The sequence below is a fragment of the Paramormyrops kingsleyae genome, chromosome 15 (assembly GCF_048594095.1).
Source record: "Paramormyrops kingsleyae isolate MSU_618 chromosome 15, PKINGS_0.4, whole genome shotgun sequence".
Classification (NCBI taxonomy): Eukaryota; Metazoa; Chordata; class Actinopteri; order Osteoglossiformes; family Mormyridae; genus Paramormyrops; species Paramormyrops kingsleyae.
In genome coordinates, this window is record NC_132811.1 from 3,994,621 (window position 1) to 4,014,927 (window position 20,307).

The 20,307-nt window shown below is 42.3% G+C and overlaps 1 protein-coding gene across 8 annotated transcripts; it reads right to left on the reverse strand.

The window, feature by feature from the left end:
* Positions 1–684: 684 nt before the first annotated feature.
* On the reverse strand, positions 685–20,270 carry zap70 (zeta chain of T cell receptor associated protein kinase 70). Of its 8 annotated transcripts, none has more exons than XM_072699431.1 (15): positions 20,042–20,270; positions 19,093–19,268; positions 16,789–17,042; positions 10,228–10,776; positions 9,225–9,385; positions 8,409–8,547; positions 8,236–8,314; positions 8,002–8,024; positions 7,865–7,904; positions 6,893–7,088; positions 6,284–6,490; positions 4,223–4,415; positions 3,938–4,078; positions 3,277–3,389; positions 685–1,652 (listed from the first exon to the last, which is right to left on the reverse strand). In XM_072699431.1, the coding sequence occupies exons 4-15, from the start codon at positions 10,627–10,629 to the stop codon at positions 1,529–1,531; spliced, it is 1,818 nt and encodes a 605-aa protein (XP_072555532.1). In that variant the 5' UTR covers positions 10,630–10,776; positions 16,789–17,042; positions 19,093–19,268; positions 20,042–20,270; the 3' UTR covers positions 685–1,528. The 8 variants fall into 8 exon arrangements, with proteins under 8 accessions (XP_072555532.1, XP_072555531.1, XP_023699465.2 ...); XM_072699430.1 differs by having other exon boundaries at positions 16,789–17,097; XM_023843697.2 differs by lacking the exon at positions 20,042–20,270 and adding an exon at positions 19,984–20,031 and having other exon boundaries at positions 16,789–17,097.
* Between the last annotated feature and the right edge of the window lie 37 nt (positions 20,271–20,307).

Here is a 20,307-nt window from a genome sequence, read left to right on the forward strand (position 1 = left end):
CTGGGTGGTAAGGGAGGGCGCAGGAAGGGCGGAGGGCTGCGGGCGGGCATCGGGGGTCTGTGTGCCTCTGCTAGTTGTGCGACGCTCAGTCCCAGGCTCGGCAACAGATGTGCTTCCAGTAAAGTAACAATTTAGAAATCCAAAATATTGATACCCCATGCACATCACTCTTGATTTCGTGGGCTACATTTCTCATTACTGTGAAATTTATCTCCATTTGCAGTTCCTTTGCTGTGAAAATTGATTAAACGATTTATGATCAAAGCGGAAATTACTCTTACATTTTCAAATCCGGTTAATGATACTTAGGTACTCTAGGAAATTGTTTCATTTATGTATGTGTTGAAACCTAACTAATTTATTAGTCAAAATGTGTCCTTCATGGGCTCACATATCCATCCATCCACGATAGTTGTACTAGCTTCTTCAACGCGGAATCTCGGTGACCCAAAGCCCACACTGTAATATCCCGAATCACATATCATGGGTAGATTCGAGGCTCGAGCTAACTTACCCGCATATGTCCTTGGACTGTACGAGGACGCTACAGTGTCTGCGCCACGTAGATAGAACAACCAAATTTTACATACATAGCCGGTGCTACAGATTGTAATATAGCAGGATACAAATTCGCTTAGGGTGGAATTCTGTAGTTTAAATGAACGAAACATTATGCGAACGAAATACACAAATTTAAGCATTTTATTTAAATGTTATCAAATACAAGGAAAAAACTTGAAAACAAATGCAAACGTACCCATCTAATTAAAACAGCTCAAATATAAAAATAGCAACATTAGAGCGATTTATGAATTCTGGACTACAGTTGTCAAAGTTTTTTTTTTTTTTTACCAAAAAGCAACACCTTTCTTACGCAATGCTGTCAGCACACTAATAAAGATTAAGTTTTTATTTCGGATAATCTATTACAGGAGATTATTGGTCCTACCTTAAAATACCTATAATGCACATTCATAATACAGTAAATATTCGATTCGTTCATCAACATTCATCCTACAAATATGGATGGACACTAAAAGCAATGCTGTACAGTATAGTTTGCCTGTTGCTAAGGTGCAATTCTTCATTATCGACCAGCAGATGTCGCTGTTACAACACTTGTAAGTTAATAGGTAATAATTTTACTGACATTTTGTGAAAGAGAAGTATTTGAACTGTCAATAAACTTCATTTACACTTATTCTCCTGCTAGGTCGGTCTTAGCAAAACTGCTTGAAACAATATAACATTAAAACACTGAGATTACCAATTCACAATACATTTTGTTCCTTAGCCTTACTCAATGCCTAACCAAGTCACCTTTACCACCCCATAATAAGTACGGACAAAACAAATAGAACTTTCATTGAATGCACAAGCCTTCTGTTCAATCAACACAGCGTTCGTTGGTCTAGCCAATGCTACAGTTTTACACAGCATAGGTTACAGCTGAAGAACAGGCTAATCATAGCATCAAGCTGCGTAATTGGTGGACAGGCCAAAAGCCAGACTGGCTCTAAGTCCTGGTCTATGGTTCCGCTGCTTCAGCAGAAGCTCCTGCCTCAGTGCTTGCAGTGGTCTTTTTGGATATGGAGTAGTAGTATGTCCGCATGCGTTCCTCGACCTTGACAAAACCAGGCCTCTCTTCATGCCTGGAGGTAAAAGGTTGAGATTTCAATTCATTGCCACATTCATTCATCATACAGTCAGTCCTGCTACAACACAATTAATACCTTCGTCAAAAACCTTGCTTTCACTGCAATTGCATAGTAAAGGGCACATATCCAGTGGGTAAAACAGAGTTAGGGGAATGCAACTCCAAAATTTAGTAACTTAGGCCAAAAAAAAGAATTAAATAAAAAGACAGTGATACCAGTAGCCAATAATATAATTATATCCATTTTAAATAACAAACAATAGTAATACATTAAGAAATTACATCATAAACATCTCTTATGGGTCTTTTGGGTCTCATGAGAATTGTCAAGTAACTTCAAGTAAACGTGTCTAACTCACTAACTTGTCGATAGCCGAGACTCAGGAGTAGCCACCGTGCGGGCGGACGCGTACACAGCACAAAGACAATGGACTATGGCATGTGGAGGGCCGTCGTGCGGCCGGGCGCGTACATAGCACAAAGACAACGGATTACGGCATGCGGAGGGCAACCGTGAGGACGGGCGCGTACATAGCACAAAGACAACGGATTACGGCATGTTGAGGGCCACCGTGCGGGCGGGCGTGTACATAGCACAGACAACGGATTACGGCATGCGGAGGGCAACCGTGAGGACGGGCGCGTACATAGCACAAAGACAACGGATTACGGCATGTTGAGGGCCACCGTGCGGGCGGGCGTGTACATAGCACAGACAACGGATTACGGCATGCGGAGGGCAACCGTGAGGACGGGCACGTACATAGCACAAAGACAACAGATTACGGCATGTTGAGGGCCACCGTGCAGGCGGGCGCATACACAGCACAAAGACAACGGATTACGGCATGCGGAAGGCAACCGTGCGGGCGGGCGCGTACACAGCACAAAGACAACGGATTACGGCATGTGGATGGCCATGGTTTTTATATGATAATTTATCAAATATTTTCAGATTTTTAGAATCTATCATTTTAACCTGTGCAATGCACGGATGTTCAAAAAGCTTGAGTCTTTTAGATATGAAAACTGGATTGACCGATTCACCCAAGACAAAAAATGCACAGTGAAAGTTCACAGTAAAACTGTGATGTTTACAGTTATACCTTAATTATTCTTATACTGTAGTTTACAGTTCAACTATGAACGTTTCATAGTGGAACTGTGAAAGTACATAGTAAAACTGTCAAAGAAGTTTACAGTATTCCCTGAATTTTCACACTGCAATTTTTCCAGGGACTGAAAAGAATCGGTTCAAAAGAATGATTCATGCATGAATCAGACACCACTATCGTTTACTTGGATTAGCTATTTTTACATGCAAGTAGTATTTCTTGCTAAGACTGTATCGTGTTGTAGTTTGAGTAGTGCTTTTCTCTGCAACTAAAAATTGCACAAATACAAATGCGATTCTGCGTTGCATTGGACTTCGGTACTAATATATCAATCGATTCATGGTGTGATGTCACACATTGTAGCAGAACTGACTGTACTTCATTAGACATTCATTCTGTTTCAATCAAAATCATTACGAAGAGTCTCTCTGCAATTGATGAATGATATGGAAGCATGAATCAGCCTACATGTCAATACAATGAAAGGTTAACAAAGGGTCTCACTTGTATGTCCAGCAGTCTTTCATCAGAGCATACATCACGTCTGGACACCCAGTGGGACAATCCATGCGAGTCCCACTCTCTATGAAACTGATGACCTCAGGACCCTTCATTTTCTGTCAAAGGCAAGGGCAAGAGTCACCAAGAATCATCAAGAGTCACCAAGAATCACCAAGAGTCACCAAGAATCACCAAGAGTCACCAAGAATCATCAAGAGTCACCAAGAGTCACCAAGAATCATCAAGATTTTATATAGATACATATATTACATATATTTTATATACATATTGGGTGAGTATTGTGATAATGGGACACCTGGCAAAATTTTAAATTATATATATATATATGCACACACACACACACACACACACATGAGATACCACTGTGAGACACAAAGATCACTGTGAGACTTCACTACGAGGGGTGCCGTAAACACGCAAACCAGCACCCTACATGTATCTATGCATGAATCACTAAACATTTTATATGTCGTCTGCTGGCCTTCGCGTGTCATCTGCAGCTTTTGCAAAACTCTCAAAAAAATTCCCATCTAATGCTGACCCCACGATATTTTGAAACCGCGAAGGACAAAGTGGCAACTGCTTATATTAATATAAGATATGTTGAGTTATTTACTGTTAGCTCGTACTTTCATAGCCATACCTTATAAGGTTTCCCCCCATAAGAAAAGGCTTCCCACATGGTGATGCCGAAACTCCAGACATCACTCTTGCTGGAGAACTTGTGGAAGTTGATGCACTCCGGGGCGTACCACTTCAACGGCCACTTCCCTGCTGTGCGAGCCTACACATGCGTCCACGCGTGTTCCGATGGAGGACAAAGGAAGGCAATTCTTTTTTCAGGTTAGGACAGCAAAGACGGGAAGTACACGTAGAACAAAATAGAACGTCGGGGAAAAGAGACGACAACCCCGCCTTGTGGCCGCACCTTGTAATAGCTGTCGTTGGCTCCCAGGGCCTTGGAGAGGCCGAAGTCACTGATCTTGGCGTAGTGCTGGTTCACCAGCAGAACGTTACGTGCGGCCAGGTCCCTGTGCACAAAGTTGTTTTCTTCCAAATACAACATGCCCAAGGAGACCTGGTGCATTAGCTCCACCACGTTCTCCATGTTGAGTTGCTCTCTGAGAATTAAAGAGACACCACACATGACTGGACCAACAGTAACTTTGCTAGTTCCTATAAGCCGGTGGAAGGTGACCCTGATCCTGAGGTGCTGGTATCCGGCAGGTTTTCAATCCTACTTGATGAGTTACTATGAGCCAGAGGTAGGTAATTTAGGTCCAGAGAGTAGAAGTCAATACCAAGGTTTTGTTTCAACCAACCAGTTGAGTATAAAGAGTCACAGTCACAGAGTACTGAACTGGATGTTTGAAACAAAATCTTGGTCTGGAGTTTTACTCTCTGGACCTGAATAACCCACCTTTGCTACCTGCCTGAGATCAGTTGTGGTTCATCAGAGACCAAGTAGGTTAGAAAACCTGCAGGACACCAGCACTCTAGGATTAGGGTTGCCTGCCCCTGCTGTAGACATTACTATCTCTCCTTTTCATTCATACTTCTGCGTGGTAGCACTTATGCAGCTATCTCCCTGCACCGTACCTCCAGCTTATTACTGTGGAACTCAATGCTTAAAGTCAAAATCGAGGGCTTCACCCAAAACCTTTACCTGCTTTCTCATCTGTATGTCACTCTGGATAAAAGCATTTCTACACAAATAAATGTGTAATAGTGCTCATAGGTAAGCACTAGTGGCGGGTCCTTCGAATTCTATAAGCATTGTGATTTTTAAATAGTTTTTGCTAAAGAGCATTTCAGGTTCCGCATTTAAAGACAAGGGCTGTAATAGTACAGTTATCCGCCATGTGCGGTTCAGTTACATCCTTTTCAGTTCGGTACGCTCAGCGAAACAAATGAGTACATTTCTTGACACGGGTGAAACCTAAATTCATGAGTAGATGCTCAACATGGAAAATATTATGGTAATTGTGGCTGAGAGTTGGTTAGCGCTAGTGCTACAGAGTTCAAAGATCCTCCAACGTCACTTAAATCAGAAGTCGGGGAACATTTTGACTTCCCAATAAATTACACAAACACTGGAGAGACTAACTACGACCAAGACTGTCTGTCGGCTCTGTTATACCGAGTTCGGATATGTTGCTGCAAACACATCCAACATGCTGTCTCCTGTGAGACTATCATCTGACTGTGTGTACACAACAAGTGAGAAACCACCTCCACAAGTTAATCTCCGTGTGACATTTAAGACGTTTTTGTCAGGATATTCAGGCCAGGCTAAAAGAAAGAAACAGCTATAGGTGTGTTTAACGCTATGGGTTTATCGTTACGGATATGTGACTGTACTTGGTAGTAGAGAACATGGAATTTATTTCATCATGATTGTTATGATGCAGTCCTATTAAAAATTTTTAATTTATTTTACATATCTATTTTTTCGGTGCAATTGAGCATCTCTTAGGTTTTGTTATCCAGACACGCTGATAGATACATTGCCTTATCTTTCCCATACACCTCTCCTAATCGTGTTTGCAGTGTTACTAATACAAAGCAAAAAATCCTAAAGCAAATTCTGCTTCCCTGCTCTACTGAAATTGCGCCGTGAACTCAAGCGGATAGCTATTCTCATGTCTAGATGCCGGTTTACTTTAAAGAAACCAAAGTTTGCCTGAAACTCAGAATAATACTGCTGGGAAGGTTCTTGCAGATGCTTGGTCATTCATGACAGCACCATGCCAGACTCACACATGTCAGTCTCTTGAAAAAATCAGGCCGTGTGCAACTGGGCAAACATATTATCAGTAACAGATGCGACCAACGTAATTATAGTAAACTACGTTTAAACTGATATATTAAAAATCTACTTTTTTTCGTGGTCAACCGTGATATAGAATAAAACTGACTGCAGCTTTAAATGGTAAACGGCAAATGGTTCAGGCATGATTCAGTTGCATGATTAGCAGGTGGGACTCACTTCTTTGTGGACAGGAACTTGTTGAGTGGCCCGGCAGGTGCCATTTCCATCACCAACATGAGATGCTCTGCCTCACAGAGCCCGATCATGCGAACGATGTAAGGATTGTCCAGCTGGTGCATGATCTCTGCCTCCTTCATCATTTCGTCCTTCACCGACTTCTCATTTTCGTTCTTTAGCACCTTGATAGCTACGTCGATTTGCTTCCTGGAGGAACATATAGAGAAGGACAAATTTGTGGCTTGGCGTGGAAAATAACAAGGAGCAATCAACACCAGTCTGTCAGGCCGAGTGAGAATTAAACTGTGGCAAAGAAGTGTTAGTGTTAGGTACCTTAGTGTTCATTTCTTTTATAGAGTCAGTACATAAGTAGAGTGGCACCTCTAGGTATTTCAGGTATAAATCAGGCACTCACTAGATATGTTCTAAATCTCATCCCCTTAAAGACTACAGTTGTATATGTAAGCACAAAACACGTAATGTCTTCTTCTAGGTTAAATGGATCATGCTTGTCTGATCCACATTTTTACCTACTTCCTGTATATATATTTATTACTACTGTAGTCAAACAACCCCCCCCCCACAACGCACATCTCCACCCCTCCTCACTTTTTCATCTTATACACCCCTTTCCTGACGCAGCCAAAGTTGCCTGATCCCAGCTCCACCTCGTCGATCATCAGCTGGTCCCTCTTGAGGAACAGCTTCTTCTCCTTCAGAGCCTCAGGGTCGCTGTAGGGACTCTCGTACACACTGGTGTCCATCGGCATCTGACGCCGGTCGATAGGAGCAGCAGCGGCGGGAACTGGAGAGCGAGCGGGAATCACAGCCACCTGTGAGTCTCCTGAATGGGAGCGTGAGCCTGCTGGCTGCCTCTGGAGGTCAAGCTCAACACCGATTCCTCTGCCGGTTACTTAAGAGGGTTTTGGGGGATTTTTAATGCAACTATGCATGGACATTTTTCGAGACCTCTTCATAAGAAGACACACTTTTTACATTAATATTTTAAGGGAGTAATATACCACCCTTTTGGAATTTCGTTATTCCAAGCCAGTTTCTAAGAAATGTGCTATACATAAGCCGATTTACACATGGACACACAACTACATCTCAAGCTCTTCTGCATTACCAAGTGATGCCACACAAAGCAAATCAGTCTGACGAATGAGCTGTCCTCTAGGAGACGTGGACACATGAATGGAAGCTGTGTAATATTATTGCTGGTTAGACACTGAGAACAGCTCAGCTATTGTACTTATAAATAAAAGCTCCCCATAAGGACCTTATGTTTATATTGTTATTTTTTTTATATTATGTTTTATATTCATTAACATAATAAGTCCATGCGTGGAACAGTGTTGAGCTAGCCATGTGATTGCTATTGGTGATATTCCTATACAGATTTATTTCAGTTGGTTACCAATTATTTATATAAGAATTGCAAATAAGACAGACGGCCTAAGATGAACTGCTATACGAAAGTCTGTCTGAGTAATTGTGCCCAGCGGCGATTGGGTGAAAGCCAGAAAATAGATACGGGGGTTCACGTTATTTGAGGGTGAGACGGGGTATGGAACTGACTTCCAGGTGCCGGCGTGTATCCATTGGGACGAAGCCGTCTCTGTAGTGAGCGAGAAAGGTTTGACGTTGGGTTATTCATGCACTCTTTACTGTCACAATGCCAATGGAAAGCGTATCTGCATGGCACCAATACTTACTGCGGTGGGTAAAACAGGAACGTCTGCATCAGTTTGAGAAAAAAAAAACAGGAAAGGCTCGACGTGAGCATGGTTCATTTTAATAACAAGCACTGATAATTGCTTTAGCTATGGTGTTCTAGAAAATCTGGCTGAATCTCATGGCATTTATCAGTAAAACGTTTGTAGGACAGCGGTAGCAGATCCGGTGGTCTAAAAGCGAAAGATGGGTCAAACCAAAGCAGGCGCTGGTACCGGTGCAGTTGGGGTTCACGCAGGGTTCCCGCAGAATCGTCACCACGCCGTCCAGCTTCAGCTTCAGATACTCCACCAGCTAGAGGATGGGCATGGGGGGCCAGGCAGCAAGGTCAGCGGTGGGCTCACAGGCACGTTCATCATTTGTGATTAATGAAGGCTGAGAATTTTACCTGCCAAACAGTATCGAACTTGGTTCCCTCCGGCATAGAATACTTCCCTGACTTGTCCAGCAGAATCTGGTAATGATAGACGGTTTTGCCGTACATGATGGAAAGGGCGAAGGTCCCAGATTCTTCTCTCTCTCTCACTCTGAATGGCAATAGATAGGCAGGAGTGAAATGTAGATGATTTTCACACAGCACTTGCTGGCTGGATAAGCTGACTTGTGGACACTGTGACTAGCAGATAATGCTAACTGGCAATGTCGAGTTCCAATGCTTTTGAAAGAAATGGGCAGAGTATAGGTCAGGTAGGTTGACTTGTGACCACTTGCCAGTAGGGACTTTCTGTTGTACCCTAAAACAGTGAACGTATTTGAAAGCAGCTATATCTGTGTATGATGGGTTCATAGCCTATGAAAGTCAGCTTGGACAGAGAGTGGTGTGTTCAGCTAATAGCGTGACAGTGTTGTTGCACAACCTCGTAAACAAGTTGTGCTTGACCTAAGATTGAGAGGAAGTGAGGCGTTATGTAACAAGCCTCGAAGGAGGTGAGTGGCTCGGCGGGCTAAGTATCTGTGCCTGTAATCGGAAAATCACTGCTCAGATCTCGGCATCGGCAAAAATGTCACGTGTTTGTGGGCCCTTGAGCAAGGCCCTTAACCCCCCCCCAGGTCCAGGGGCACCAAATGTTGCCTGACCCTGTGCTGTGAGCCCCAAGCTATGGAGAGCAAGACGGGGCAGGTGGAGAGAAAAACTTTAATGTGCCTGTAATCATACTTGTGCAAATGGCAAACAAAGGATTATTATTATTATTATTGAGCTCACAAGAATTTTCCGTCGGGCTGCACCCCGGAGTAAAGGCGACGCTCGCCCTCCATGCGCGAGATCTTGCCATGGTACCAAGGCATCTTCTCGTGGGCAGTGGTGGCGATCAGCTTCTCGAGCTGCGGGGCCTGGCTGATGATGGCCTGCTCCATGGCCTCGCCCTGAGGACAAATCACACCCCACCCATAAAGACAGTCAGGCGCGTCGCAGGGACATGGGGACCCTGGCAGATTTGGGGGGGGCAGCACTTTATATGTGCCCCTGAATATGAAAAATGATCATTTACATGCTTGGGAAACACACCTCCACCGAATTATATCTATTGTAAAAGTGTCAGCCTTATTAGGGGGGCAACAGTGGCCTATATCCAGCTACTCCCCTGAAGACGGGTAAGTGGAACGACATACGAATGATGGACAGAACAAATCCAGTAGGGGGCAGAGTCCTCCTCTGACTTGGGTTTTGTACCTTCAGTGTAAGAGCGAGAATTAATAACTTGGTATATTTGCGTGTTCATTATTTTGCCATCTGCCTTGCGTCCCCTCCGGGATTTGCTCTGAGCCCCCGGCAACCCTGAGTGGGACCAGCGGTTACAGAAAATGGATGAATTATTTTGCCATCTATATTTCTGCTCTGATAATCCAGCCATCCATCTTCCATGCAGGGTAGATGGTCGCCATATGCATGGACCCTATCCCAGAAATTCCAGGGCATGGGAGGGGATCCCAGTCAATCCTGATAGCTACTCCAATCTGGTCAATCTTTTTGGCAATATAGGCGGCTGCTTGGGACAGTCATTTTCAGTTTGCCTCGGACGGGGGGGGGGGGTGTGATGCCTGGGGTGCCACGTCAGCTTGGACCAGTAACTACAAGTACGAATTTTCACTTTGCGACTCGTTAAAAATGGCCACTGTTGCACCAGGCAAAGCAGCTGGATGAGGGGGATCCCTAAGTGACACAGCAGCGATGCAGCAGCAACGCATCAGTGGGGAAGAGGCCTCACCTCCAGGTTCCAGGTATGCCGCACGTACTCGCGCATCATGTTGTCCCTCAGGCTGTCGAAGATGCCCAGGCGGATGGGCATGTCGGGGTTGCGCAGGCACGGCTTGCGCAGGCTGCACACCAGCCCGTCTGCGTCCTTGCTGTAGTACTCGCAGAGCTCAGCTGGGCCGCAGTGCGCCTTGCCGCCTGAGATGCAATAGGTGCCGTTGAGCTGCTTCTCCACGGAGTAGTGATAGAACTGCAGGTTCCACACGATGGACAGCACGTAGCCGCCCAGGCTGCGCAGGCACTGTCGCAGCAAGAAGAGCCCGTCCGACATCCCTGCCAGCTTCAGCTGCTCCTCCGCGTCGGCACGGCTGATGCTGCCATAGTAGAAGGGCAGCTCAGAGGCTTGGTCTATCATAGCGAGCCTGCGTGACTGTCAGTCAGGGTCTCTGTCCGTCAGGAGTGCGGAGAGGCTGCACCTCAGCAGAGGAATGGGCTTGTCTGTGCTGGGGATACGTTGGTGCACAATGAATATGATGGACGTGTATTCCGCTCACCGCTATGCCTGGATAAAATGTGGGAGGGGGAGCAAAAGAGACGCAGACGAGCTGTCAGAAATACAGAAATTAAGCAAAACCTTTCATTCACTAAGTTGACTTTTACATGGATGTTTAGCAGATTGTGACAAAGTTGCATGTGAGACTGTAAAAACAACCCCGGTGGGAACTTTCCGCTATTATCAAAGGCATGGTCTTGCCTTGCTGGTAGCTAGAGCACATGGCATGTTTTTCTGTGTTGCACACGATGCGCTGAGAAACCAAACGTTTTGCGTTGCACTGCATTAACTAGGACTGTCGGGCGCGAAGGAACACAGCCGCAAAACAGGAAGCTGAGCATCCGCCCCCTCACGGCTTCTCCTCATCGTAGAGCTCCGCGCTCTACTGCAGGTGTCTCTTCAGCATTCCATGGCTTCTACAACAGACAACTGCAGGTCTTTAGCACCATGTCAGGGAGATGCCAAGACGCATTTACCAGGCAGTGAGACGAAGTACCTGGGCGACAGGCTCCAAAGTGCCGTTTAAATGTAATTGCCTAACTGAAATTGTATTGGGCATTAATACCTTTGATATAATAAAGATATATCTGTAATACAATTTCAGTAACATAATTACAATAAAACACTTGAGATGATATGCCTTGAGAAATTTAAATGTAGAATTTTATGGAAAAACATTATGTAAAAATCACATTAAACACTAAATACGGCTATTTTAAATTTTCATTTAAAATTCAACTTAGTCCCAAATACCTTGATCAATGAAATAAATTCTTTTAACGGGGGGTTATTTTATTTACTGTTTCTGCTAAATATTATGTAATATCCTCATCAAATTTCGGCTAAAATACCCAAAATTCGTGTAAACCACAAATAAGTGCAAAACAGCGTGAAAAGTATTAACATGTAGACAGCGAAGATTAAGCTGATAGAGAATGGAAAATGTCTCAGTGTTCAAGTGGCGCAGAGAGACGTCAAAACTGTTTTATCAGAGGAAAACAGGCGTCTTCAATCAGATTACAGTCTGGAAGTCGCTAGCAGAATGCAAGTATGGAGCCAGGTGCACAAAAGCAACAAATACAGGGATCAAAAACACAGAGGGCCATCAGTCAAAATGCATTAAATAAGTTCCTGTACCTTATAGCAGCATAAAATACGCCTTCCAGAGGCATTATAATGCATTATAATAGTCAGTATAAGCATTAAGGATGCTTTGTACTGCATTATAAATGTATCTATAGTGCATTATAGATGAGAGCTTCATAAGACAGTCATAATGCATAATATACATGGTTATAATGTGTTATGCCTTTTGATAAATATTTATAGCCATGTTTATAATGCCTTGTGAATGTATTATTTGTTATGAATGTTTTATAAATTACTAAAAACACGCTCTTAGGTAAAGTGTCAGTTTATACTGCTGTAGAATAAATACGTCAAAATAGTGCATGTTGTAAAGATAATTGTGCGTATGTTTTGAAATAAGACATGCACTGACCTTGGCGTTCCTATAAGAGCGGTGGTGAACAAATCTAGGCCGTGCATGTGGGAAAGAGAAAAGACTTGGAAAACTTTTATACCACAAATCATGATTGCTTTTCCGTGCTCTACTGAAGCTTGAAAAGGCAACCATTCCCCTGCGTCAAACATTAGAAGATTATAGCTCATTATTCCTTTTAACTTTCATTATATGTCATTATAATTTGGTACTGGCTGTCTCTGTCGACTAATGTATATATGAATGTACTGCTGTCTGTGATTTATATTTTAGAACAACTGAGCAGCCTAACTATTGTAGTATTTTTCATTTGTTATAGTAGTAGAAGCTGCTTTTATTGGCCCAACAAAATCCCAGAAACAAATGAACACCCTTTCATCTTTGGCGCCCGCTTTTGCCAATGGCTGCTGGATGTGTAGTTTTTGCACCAGACAGGACAAGAAGAAGCTGAAGGTTGTAAAACCATTGAATTTCTTTAGGATTCATTCAGGATTCAGGAACTAAAGGGCTTGCAGGCTAATGAAGGGTCCTGCTCGTGCCCTTCTGCTCTCCACTCTCACGATCAGCTCGAGTCTCTGTGACATTCACATCTCCAGTGCCGCTAGTCTTCTCAATAGCTTGTGGACATTAGTGGACTTTTTAACTCCGCCGAACCGGGATCCTCGAGTTCTCCATACCCAGACAAAAGTGTCCGTAGCGAGACTTGTTTTTAAATACTATGTAAAAAAGCATTTTGATCAAAATGTCCGCCGTGATGCTGACCTCGGCCTGGTACAGATCGCCACAATTACATAAGTAACAAATACACAAAGTGTGGTGGTAGGGAACTGGTGAAGGATGTGGAATTATAGCGAAAGGGAAGTTTTCACACAAATTTACCTGAACCACTGCGTAATATACCCAACAGAAAGGAAAACGGCAAGATGTAGAAGTTGCTTCAAACTTATTTGCAGATCAAGACCAATAATAAAAATGTTATTCTGACTAACATACACAGTATTATTGTTATTGTGATTTGTAGAAACACTACAGGAAGAATTCCTTTAGTTGTTAGCAGGATGTGAGGATTTGCTCTCTTTTAGAGTCAAGGGTTCCAACCAGCGCTGGTTCCCGTGGCAAAGGTCTCTACGGACTGAGCTGGGCTCTCTACCCACCAGCTGCAGTCAAGCAGAGCCCAGGCAGGGCTGCTGCAGCCAATAATCCTGCCTGCATTCATGAGGGAGGTCCTGACAGAGAGCCCACCACAGCCACAACAAAAGCAAAGGCAACTGTATAACACATCTGGCTAAAGAGCACCTTACAGAACAGCAACCTCTGGCCACAGCAAAGGAGCGAGGAGACCAAGAGGTAGAGATGTGTGGCAGGTTTCTGCACTATGAAGGTGTTTGAGACTGGAGGAGCTCTTTTAGACAATATGCCTACACACTAAACACTCTATGGAAGAAGTTTCAAGTAGCTAAATTTGACATATGCTGGAAAAAAAAAATTAGAAAAACAAGATGGTCAGGATCCAAGACTAGAATAAATTTCTAGGGGAAAACAATAATTGGAGATATAATTGCTGTAGCTGTAAAAATAGGAATAAGATAAAGTCTGTGTGGCAAGAAAAACAGATCACCTCATGTCTGTGAACCAAGTCGAAACTCACTCTCTCATTAGCGCAGTGAGAGTGAAAAGGCACGACCGTTTTGACATAAATTTTCCATCCTTACCTCTCAGTTGTGTTATTCTGCCTTATTTTGGTATAGCGCGATTATTCCGACCTTTTACAATTTCCTCCATTCCACTAAATAAAATGTGTATCGTCTGAAAGTCAACGACTGTTGCACTGTGGTTAGAGGTACGAAGATTGTGCACGGCGCTGGTCAGACAGCGGGGAGAAAGTGCTGCACTTGCTCTTTTTCACTGCGTTGGAAAACTTTTTTTTTAACTTCATGCACCCATATAACTTGTAAACTTCTTAAATGACTAAATTTCTGCCTACTACATGACGCTGGATACCTTTAACATCCATACAGCGCTAAACCTCTGCAAGCCTTCTGTATTTGACCACTATTGTCCTAAATTCGACTATGCATTAAATATTTTTTGTTTTGGTATAATTTTTACATTGTTTAGAAAAAGTAAAATGTTTAAATGACATTTACTTGTTATTTGTATATCTTTGTGTATATATAGAGTACTTCTATGCATCATTACCTACAGTATGTACCATAAAGAAAAAAAATACCTTGAAGCCCTAATTCTTGCACCAGTGTATTCTGTAAACTAGAGAAATGAAGAAAGTATTAAATCATGCACAGTTTTTCAACTAAACAACTAACATGTCATTTCCTCTTAGCAATCAGGGTCACAAAACAGAAAATGCAGCCAACATACCTAACAGCAAAGCACAGAGACTAGATGCCCAGAGTTCATCTTGAAAGAAATGGTTTTCAGCTCCACTGAGCCTACAGTCGAGAGGCAAAATATACAGGGGGCAGCGATAGCATCTCTGAGCATAGACACTTTTCCTGTGCTCTAATTGGTGTTGCTCTGTGGATCTATGAGCGGCAGCTTGAGGCTTTAAAGGTTAAACATCCCACATTCCAGCACAAGAAATGTGCAAGAATCAGGCCCATTGCATGAGTAAGATTTTCCCTTTAAAAAAAAAAAGTTAACTTTTACAGCCGTGCATTTTGTAAGGGCCAGATAATAAGAAACCCAATTTTAAAACAGTACATCATAAATTGTAGGATTACATTGTAACAGAGTACTTATGGCAGACGCTTGATTTCTACCTAAATAATGACACCAGCAGTAAAGATAAAAACATCTGAGGATATGTTGTTTTTTTTACAAGTCTGCTCCTGATGTAACCACCTGCTCCACATTTTGCATGCAGGACAGTATTATCTGTGTATTGCCATTTATATAAAAGAAATTCACACATATTCCTCAGTAGCCATGCATTTTGTGCTTACATATCTCAGACAAAATACACCGGATCATTGCCAACTTCTTGATCTAGCTTATAATGCCGTGACTCGTCCGATTTTGCGGACATAGACAAGGTAATTTCTTGAAAGGGGACTATGTAAAAAATAAACACTTACTATCAGTGTTTATTTCTTAATTTATTTGTTCTCAGTATATGTTATCGACACTGCTTAGGCCTATAAACAAACTCATACCTAAATCTGTTTCAACGGAAACCAAAACCAGAAGCAAATTTTTCCAACACGTAGATGATTATTAAAATCTGCCCCCGCATTCCTCCCTTTAATGGTCATCTATCAAACGGCTGTTACATTATATATTTCCCTTGCTTTATGCTCTGTAGTGCTGTATTCTTATTCCTCAAATGTATCAATCAGAAAGTTGCAGTCAGTCGATATTAAAGGAGCCCAATTATCTGAGTCATGCTAATATCTCGTCTCTTCATTCAAACATAACAGGCATCCACACTTTGCTCAGGGGAATTATTTTATATCTGTGTATTGAACCGATTTACAGTTTGCAAATGTGTTTTGATTATACTGGCAAAGAAAAAATATTAATCACACACACTTTTGGTGAAAACATTTGCCTTAAAATGGCTCTTTCGAATTAGAAGGTAAATTGGATTTGAAAATGCTGTAATATGTCACAGTCCAATTATGATTTTAATTATGATTTCCCTCAAGCTTCAGGCAAATAAAAAATATGTAACACTCAAAAACTGTGCCGTATTGTTTATTCAATGGGTTTTCTTAACTTCGGCTAAAAGTTACACAAACTGAATATAATAAGCCATTGTAATTTCAGCTATTCCTGTTGTTTACTGAAGTTATCACATGAAAATCCGCAATTATCAATAAAGCATGAAAATGTCATGTGAGAACCTGAACACAAAGGATATGTATTTCATGTTTACAACTACTGTCTCTGGGCTACATTATATAATTGACGTGTTGTAGCATTTTGCCCAAAAATGATCTATTTTTATTTTTGGTCTCCTTTATGTAACAAGCAGGGTTGCTTTTGAAATCTTGCCTGCAATTTAAAGCATTAAATACACTGAAACATATAAACGCATATTTTCTCATTTGCTATATTATTCATATGAAAATAACATAAAGGCACAGTAGTATTAAAAATCATAACATGATGTGGTTTAAAAATGTTTAATGAAAGCAGTAGTTAATATAATATTGCTTAGATATTATTGCTTATATTAGCAATATTCGTTAGGTGCTTTAAGTTCAGGTTTCATGAAGGCAAAATGGAGGACAAAGTTAGTCTTTTACAGTTAGAAATTATAGCCATGCTATTCAACTGCGGATGCGTGTTAAATAATCAGTAATTATAATAGGATACTTATAGGGTTTGGTTTTAAAAATAAAATTAGCTTGACAGGTAAATAATCCAGACATTTGACCTTTTCTGATGCTTTATTTTAAGTGGTTTGTGTTTGACAGCATTTCACTGAGTATATGAAGACATGCTGTCAGATTCCCACAGCAGATTAAAGAATGGGACAGGACCCTGTATGCACTCACCGTGGATTTCTTCAGCTAATGGCGAGGGAGTTCGGTTTGTTGGCGGGCAGCAGGCTGGGCGTCTCAGGGCCCCTGCAAGGCGAAAGGCTCTCACGGGCGACGGCTACACCTGAAGGCTCGGCCCGCTCGTCAACATCTGGTTGAAAGCCAGCGTCGGCTCCGCCGTAAGCCAGGGCACGTGGGGCAACGCAGACAGTTCTGGATTCTCTACTTGCTTCTCAGAAGTAGCAACCAACTTCCTCGTCTTTGTTTAACTGCCAAATGTCAAAGAGCAATTGCCAGTGACGCACTCAATATCTGTACCGGCATCTACAAGGAAAAAAAAATATTAAAAACAAGCAGTAGTGGATTTTGAATTCTACATTTCCACTTGCCTTGTATTCGTGTGTTATCACCTTGTTGACCAGAGCCAGACTTGGGTCTTAAAGCCTCTGAGTCTGTATATTAACAAATCATGCCCTCACTGGAACACAGGCATGTCAGCAACATGGTTTGGCAGTAGAAGATTTAGGGGTTAATTGAAACAGTATCCTAATGATGAGCTTTTCAAAAGTGACACGATGTATCTAGTGAACCGGAATATAAGTGACTTTCTTCTGCCAGCAAGTCAGAACACCTTCAGGGGGCAATGCTCTGTGAATGTGTGTCAGTTGAGGTGTTTTTCACATTGCAGAGCTGAAATTATACAATCACAGAGAAGAGATCGAAGTGGAAAAAAATAAAACCAGTGGATAAAGTGATTCATTGCGTTGCTTTTTATTCCCTGGAGGATGAAAAGGCAAAAATGTGGGCTGTATCAAAACGTATAGTCCTAGTTTCTCCTTCCCACCAATGCTGTATGTGAACATTTTGAAAGATTCCAAACAGAAGTCTTGCCTTGTGCACCTGAACGGGTCATGGACACCAACACATAAGGCCAGGCCCGTAGCCAGACATAAATTCCTTGGGGGATCTGGCAACCCTACCTATAGGTCGTTGGGGTAAATTTCACCGGTGGGGGCGTCCCTCTATAGATTTCACAGACCGCAATACACATTTTGAGGGAAATTCAAACTCACAGTTTTACTACCTTGTTAAGTTCCTGGTCGGGACCAAAAAAATTCTCAGGGAGGTTTCTAACACGTTTTTTGAAATGTGGCTACGTGTCTGCAGGCCTGTCCTTATAAGGGATGTTTGTACTGTAATTAATGGCAGTCCATGCTTGCTAGGTAGCATCACTAGTGCTAGTAAAAAAAACATCAAAAGCCAAATTCAGAGGTGAACACTGGAGTTTCATGCTTTTCATGGTATTTAGTGAAAGCGCAAAGCTCTATTATAGTGATTTCATGCCTTCTGCTCCAAAGAAAATATGAAATTTCCCATTAACAGTAAAGACCTTTTATGCATTTTACCAGATTTCACTTCAATAATATCTGATACTTTTTATGGGCAAGAAATATTTTTTTAATTATTTACAATTTTGGTAAGTATGGGGGGCAGCATGCATCAGCCTCGCAAATGTTCAGCTACATCATTTTTCTTCTCTAATGACAAAGTCAATAAAAATACACTCTTACTCTCCAATTATACAACTCAGATTTAAGGGTTTTCGGGGGTCACGTGATTCCTTTACACTGATCATATAATGTACCAAACAGTTGCTGAACGTGCTAATTGTTAATCACGTTGCAGTTTTGTTGAATTACTTGAAATACCCCACACTGAACACCACAACTGTCACGTCCCGCGTGTGAACACGGCAGAATCAAGGCACTGAACATGATGCACCTGTCCTGCTTAGTACTTAACCCTGTTGACTCTCTCACTCAGTGTGAGGCACTTATTGAGTGGGTTTCTAGTGTCTTTCGTCTTGCCCGATCTCTCCCGCCCATTGTCTTTCCAGCCCGTCCGAATCCCTCGCACCCCCCCGGACTCATCACAAATTTCTCCTGTGTTTGTAGGATTGATCCCCCCGGTTCTCGACCATCCATGCCCGGAGACCCCCGACAGCGATCCCAGCCCAATGATTCACGTTCAATTTGCCTATTCCCTTGCTAAATAAAATCCTCGTCTCCAACACACTGGGTCTTCGAATCTCTGTTCTTCACAACACTGATAAAATAATGCTCAAACTAAGGCTATGTATCCAGAAACATGCAGCGAAAAATGCTTACCTGATAATTTTGATTTTCTACACCTATTCCTACTTGGATGTTTTTATAAAGAAAAAAAAATACATTACATGGAACCAGATACTGAATTAATCACATTTACATATTAAATATGCAACGTGCGAATGGAAGGCCACGTGACCAGGTACCTCACCCCAGTTAGGCAGCCAGTATCCTTCAGAGTATCTTTAAGGTTGTTGCTTTGTTACATCAAGCTTGCAGCCTTAATTCTCTGCACAGCAAAACTTTATTTTCCACCATTTTCCTTATAGGAGCACAGAAGGTCCTGAGCTTTTGAAAGGAGTCTTTTTTTCATAGCTGCTCCATACGCTGTCAAAAAAAAATAATTTCAGGATCATCTTTACTGGCCAAGTATGTTTACACATACAAGGAATTTGTCTCTGGTTTTTCATCACTCTCAATATACTCACACAGGACAGACATACAAAAAACAATGAAAAGATAAAGGTTAATTGAAACAGCATCCTAATGAGTCTGCCTCTTGTACCTTAGCTGTAAGTAAATGCACATTTTAGTCTAATTTAAGGTGCAGAAATGGACTCTGAGGAACATCCCCTAGGTACAAACAACAGTAATGTACCCCCCAATGGTATAAAAATGTTCCTTGGGGTCCTTAAAATGTGTATTTACCTGCAGCTAATGGTAAAATTGGCAGACCCTTGAGGGTACAGCCCCAGTTACAAGCAAACATACAAATTTTTACACCAATTACCTCAGCAACCGGAAGAAACCCCACGACGACAACATGCAAACTCCACACACATGTGACCCAGGCGGAGACTCGAACCCAGGTCCCAGTGATGTGAGGCAACAGTGCTAACCACCATGCCGCCCCTCACTCGATACCACTAGCGAAAAAGCAATTACCCTTAATTTATATGGGAAAACGTTTCCAAGCCGAAAAAAGTAACCGACCAAATCATGCCACGCAACACATCAAACCTAAAATAACACTAACATACAGTAAAACCAGGAATGATATGATAATTACACAGCCTATACATAGTAGAAATAATGTACGTACGATGCAGTTTCACTTGGCAGAATCAGTATAGCCATGTGTCGCTCAGGGGCGGACTTACCATAAGGGGGGGGTAGGCAGCTGCCAGGGCCCCCCGAAAACTGGGGGCCTCATGAAGACAAAATTTCCTTCAGTTACATTTATGGATATAACATAATACGATCATTTAAAATTATAGCAAATATCTGTTATGTGCATTTTAGTGGCAGACAAAGTTGCCCCCCGTCCCGGCTGTAATGGACTATTCTACTCGAGACTTTCGTGTAACACCGGAGCCTAACGGTTTTTTTGCTGCCACGCGACCCGGCACGAAGTACTGTGACAGAA